Source organism: Penaeus japonicus, unplaced genomic scaffold (genome assembly GCF_977035675.1).
Source record: "Penaeus japonicus unplaced genomic scaffold, GWHDUDI00000001_assembly GWHDUDI00000022, whole genome shotgun sequence".
NCBI classification, from domain to species: Eukaryota; Metazoa; Arthropoda; class Malacostraca; order Decapoda; family Penaeidae; genus Penaeus; species Penaeus japonicus.
Genome location: NW_028234424.1, coordinates 15,309,371 through 15,314,370, shown reverse-complemented (window position 1 = coordinate 15,314,370; position 5,000 = coordinate 15,309,371). Strand labels below are relative to the sequence as shown.

The 5,000-nt window shown below is 39.3% G+C and overlaps 1 protein-coding gene across 2 annotated transcripts in view; it reads left to right on the top strand.

Moving 5' to 3' along the window:
* Window positions 1-5,000, top strand: part of LOC122253140 (uncharacterized) — a 444,420-nt gene that overhangs the window by 439,138 nt on the left and 282 nt on the right. For both annotated transcript variants that reach the window (XM_086549512.1, XM_043015957.2), the window contains 3 exons: window positions 1,465-1,645; window positions 2,617-2,760; window positions 3,006-5,000. The exon at window positions 3,006-5,000 is cut by the window's right edge and continues 282 nt beyond it. In XM_086549512.1, coding sequence (XP_086405638.1) covers window positions 1,465-1,645; window positions 2,617-2,760; window positions 3,006-3,190 — 510 coding nt within the window. In that variant the 3' untranslated portion in view covers window positions 3,191-5,000. The remainder of the gene's footprint in view (window positions 1-1,464; window positions 1,646-2,616; window positions 2,761-3,005) is intronic.

The following is a 5,000-nucleotide window of genomic DNA, read 5'->3' as shown; positions in this document are numbered from 1 at the left end:
TATATATATATATATATATATATATATATATATATATATATATATATATTATATATATATATGTTTATATATTATATATTATATATATATATATATTATATATAGTGAGAGTATAGTGAGATGTGAGAGAGATCTCTCTCTCTCTCAGTCTCTATATATATATATAGAGAGAGATAGAGATATATATAGAGAGAGATAGAGATATATATAGAGAGAGATAGAGATATATATATAGAGAGAGAGAGAGAGAGAGAGAGAGAGAGAGAGAGAGAGAGAGAGAGAGAGTTGGTCCAGCGATTGGAATGAGTGTTCTTAGCTAATCCCATTCCCTTCAGGGAAAGTCTTTTAATTGCGTTCCGTCCATTCTTAGTTGACCAAACAAGGCAAGATAAGCCACGTGTCGAAGGGGCCCGAAGAGGACGGAATGACAAATAAAAGAAGTTTTCCTCTAAGAATCGAGTCATTGTGAAAGTGAATGATGTAACTTCCACAGCTGCAATGTCATACACTTTGTGCTTGAGGTTACCGCTTGCAAGCAGTAATAGAGAACTGTATTTTCAAAAATAAGCTTGATTTTCCTTCTCATTTTTATTTTTTTCTTGTCTTTTTTGTCTCGGAAAGTAGATCATGTTTTAGTTGGTTGTTAATGTTTTTTTTACTTTATCTATATTTTTACTTCATTATCTGGCTTATCTTTTGCTTGGCATTTCATCGTCAAGCGAAAAATATTTCACATCAACTTCCTAAAATTAAGACAAAATGTCTTTTCTCATTTCCAATAAATTCATCCGAGTTATTCGTCTGTTTTTTTGTTTTTTTTCTAAAGTTTCAACTGATTTTCTTGATTCTTTGTTTTAATATATCTAAATCTTCGTATTCTTTTATCTATTTGTTTTTTCTCGTTTTGATATTTTCTCTTTCTCTCTCTCTCTCTCTCTCTCTCTCTCTCTCTCTCTCTCTCTCTCTCTCTCTCTCTCTCTCTCTCTCTCTCTCTCTCTCTCTCTCTCTCTCTCTCTCTCTCTCTCTCTCTCCTCTCTCCCTCCCTCTCTCCCTCCCTCCCTCCCTCCCTCCCTCTCCCTCTCCCTCTCTCTCTCTCTCTCTCTCTCTCTCTCTCTCTCTCTCTCTCTCTCTCTCTCTCTCCCTCTCCCTCTCCCTCTCCCTCTCCCTCTCTCTCTCTCTCTCTCTCTCTCTCTCTCTCTCCCTCCCTCCCTCCCTCCCTCCCTCCCTCACTCCCTCCTTTCTTCCCTCCTTCCCTCCCTCCTTCCCACCTCCCCTCCTCCCTTCCTCTCCTTCTCCTTCTCCTTCTCCTTCTCCCTCCCTCTTCTAACTTCTAACATAACATTGTAACATTCCACCTCCTTCTTTCCTTCCTTCCTTCCTTCTTTCCTACCTCCCTCCTTCGACCTCCCCTGCTAACCCTCCATCTCACCCCTCTCATCTCCCCCTCCCTCTCCCCCCTTACAGTCCCCGCGGCCCGAGGTAGTCCTGGTGCTGTCGCGGAGCCGCTCGGTCACGCCCCAAGAGTCCAGCCTCTCGGAGTCCGACGGCGCCTTCAGCCACCGGCCCGCCCTCATCAACCACGTGACGTCACCGCGGCCGCCCAAGATCCTGGAGTCACCGATGGATAGCAAGAGTTTGGTCTCAGGTGAGGGGCGGTGGAGGAGGTTGCTGTGTGTGTGGGCGTGTTGATGGATTTGTCTGTTCGTGTGTTTATTTTTTTAGGGAGAGGGAGAGGGGGAGGGGAAGAGAGAGAGGGAGAGGGGGAGAGGGGGACTTATCTGTTTATTTATAAATTCATTTTTATAAATAGGTAAGGAGAAGGGGAGGTAGAGATGGAGAGAGGAAGAGGGATATGCAATGTATGGATAGATAGTAATTAGTGTAATTCTCTATTACAATATGCTCATAAGTGGGATGTTATTCATTATTCATAACAAGTTGAAGAGTACTAATAAGTAAAGGAGTTTATTTTTAGGAGTACATGAGGTCAGGGCATGTTAAGAGTTAATACACTTGCATGTAAGTAATTAAATCTGAGAAAGGTAGAGGATTTTTTTGTCAAGGCATCCATTGACAAATTCTTTTCAGTCAGTGTCTAACCAGCCAATTTTATGTGATGAAAAATATAGTTTTCTGTGCCAGGCACTGCTTTAAGTAAGAAAGCCCCGAGTATATTGCTCAGGAAAAAAAAGATACATTGTCACGGTGTAAAAGATATTTTTGTTCTCTTGGATTTTAAGCAATCTTTGCAATTACTTCTGTGCTGATTTTTTTTTTTTTTTTTTTTTTTTTTTATAATCTTTTTATTATTTTCAATAAGTTTTAAAGGAACATACCAGTTATCGTTGAAAGTAAGACTATTTTTTGTTAATGTTGTATGCTTTATTAACCTGAAATTATCAGCAAGCATTTTCTACACCTTTGGAGACAAAGTAAAACCTGTTTAGTTTATAGACTACAATATTGTTTCAGCATATAATGGTTTTAAAATTTTTCTTATGTATATTGCCTCATGTCAGTTACCATATGACAGAATCACTTGCACGTTTGTTTCCCATATTTGAGACGAGCCAGATATTTCAGCGGGTAGAATTAACTTGAACCTCCTATTTGCAGACACCGATTCCACACTGGTTCCCCGAGGACCTCCTCTCACCATCACCTTGGTCAAGGATGGCGCAGGTCTTGGCTTTTCACTGGAAGGCGGAAAGGACTCCCCCTTGGGTGACAGGCCTCTCACCGTCAAGAAAGTGTTCAGTGGTAAGTGGACGGACTCTTTGTTTGAAGTGGATTTGAAATAGTCGTGTCCTTACAGTTAGATGAGGTTTTTGAATTTGAAACTGAGTTTGAAGGGAACTAATGATTGGATGTTTCTTGCTTGTAGATAGAGTATTCAAGTTTGAGATTTTGTAAATGTTGTTGTGGGCTGAGGAACTCATTATATTTCCATGTGCTGGAAGTGTTTTTTCCAACGTACAGTATATCAATAATGTGACTCTCCGCAGGTGGTGCCGCAGACAAGGGTGGAATACTCAAGGTCGGAGACGAGTTAGTCAGCGTCAACACGGTTGATGTCACCAGCATGGCCCGCATTGAGGCATGGAATTTCTTGAAGAAGCTCCCCGACGGCACGGTCTCTCTTGTGCTAAGGCAGAAGGTCGAAGAACCACAGCTGAAGAGTGAAGAGTAACACCTAATATTGTTGTATTACTGTAGACAATATAATTCATTTAGTTTTGTAACAACTGAAGAATAATCAAATTTCAGTATTACTTTCAAGAGTTAGAAGCAGGAATTTTCTGCCATGTTGGACCATTTTGGCAATGCAAAGTTGATCATGTGAATGAGAATGACCAAGGCCTGAGATAGTGGACAATAAAGTCATGGACGTTAAATGATCTATTGAACTGTGCTAGTGTGTATGTTGCGATATTTAGAGTATAATTTGTAAATGGTTTGGACACTTACTAATAACAGTACTGTTTTAACTGAATGATTTTTTTAAAGATTGTTAGATAAATCATTGCATTTATACATAGTTGTTCTGTACTTTGACACACTGTTTGCAGTCAAGCATTTTAACACACATGGTAAGCGTCAAACTGTATTTGATACAATATAGAACTATCAATATCATGTGGATTTTACGCATTTAAATCTTACAAGGACAAGTTACAAGAAGAATGATTTGAGTAACAGTAACATGAGAAAGGTCATAGTACATTTGATTAATCAAAGGCCAGAACTTCACCTTATCAATAGGTTGCTTCAAGTCTGTTTACACAATGTATACTATGTAATAGTATACAGTATTTAAGAATAAGAGATTGTGATGTATATTAAACAAAAAGAAAGAAAGTGAGAATGATGCTGTACACTGTCAATTTAGTCTCATTAGCAATAATGAAAACTTTTTTTTTTAATGAAATACAATTGGTGGAGGCTTTAGCCAATGATAGCCTAGTAGGGGAGTGTGGTGTGGTGCTAGGGCTGTGGCAGGGTGATGGCGGTGCAGCCTTTCCGGGACTCGACCCCGTCCGTCGTGCGTGCGTCGCGCAGCGGATGGGCGCGACTGTCAAGAGCTGGGGAGTGTGTATACCCGAGAGCTGGTGTGGCTGCTGTATCTGCCGACCCTCATCTGTGATATTCTCCTGTTGACAGACTGCTTTGTGTATAATTGTTACTCTCCCATACACCATGACTAGGTGTGCTCAGCTGCTCATGTAGCTTTTGGAAGGCTAGGTAGTAGTAGTAGCATTTTCTCACTTTGATGATTTCTTCTATATTTATATAAATATATATATCTATATTATCTTTCAATGAATTTTTTTCCACGATGTTATTTTAACTGCGGAGATACGATGCTTCAGCACATGCCAGAAGGCAAGTCTTCTGGCGTGCTGAATCCTCTCTTCATGTTTCTTTTGCATTATCTCTGTGCAGAGTATATTTGTAAAAAAAAAAAAAAAATAGTTCACAGACAGGAAAAATGTATAAATTTTCTAAATTTCTCTTTAATTACCACAAAGCAGCCACCAGAAAGTTAGTGAATGGTGTATTTTGTCTGAGCAAAATAGACCCTTTCTTAATTTTCCTCCTTCTATGTCATATTGTATCCCAGTAAGCACGCAGCTGCTGCAAAGATGCATTAGAAGAATCCGCACACCGAGGCGGATTCTTTGTAAAATATTGTACATACTGTTTTTATGATTTGTATCATTACATATAGTAGCAATCCTCGTTCTTTTCTTATTGTGCGAGGATTCATTATATTACTTCCACTAAATATATTACCCCCCCCCCCCTTTTTTTTTTTCTTTCATTGTGCTTGGCAAACAAAAAAAGAAAGAAAAAAAAGCTAAATACCCATTTCTTTTTTCTTTTTCTTTTTTTTACACTTACAATGTTTGCTATCGCTGCATTGCCCAGTCGGACTTGTGGTTAGACTAGAGCCGCAGAAAGTGGACCAGATGCTATGGCATTTCTGTGGCGTAACCTTT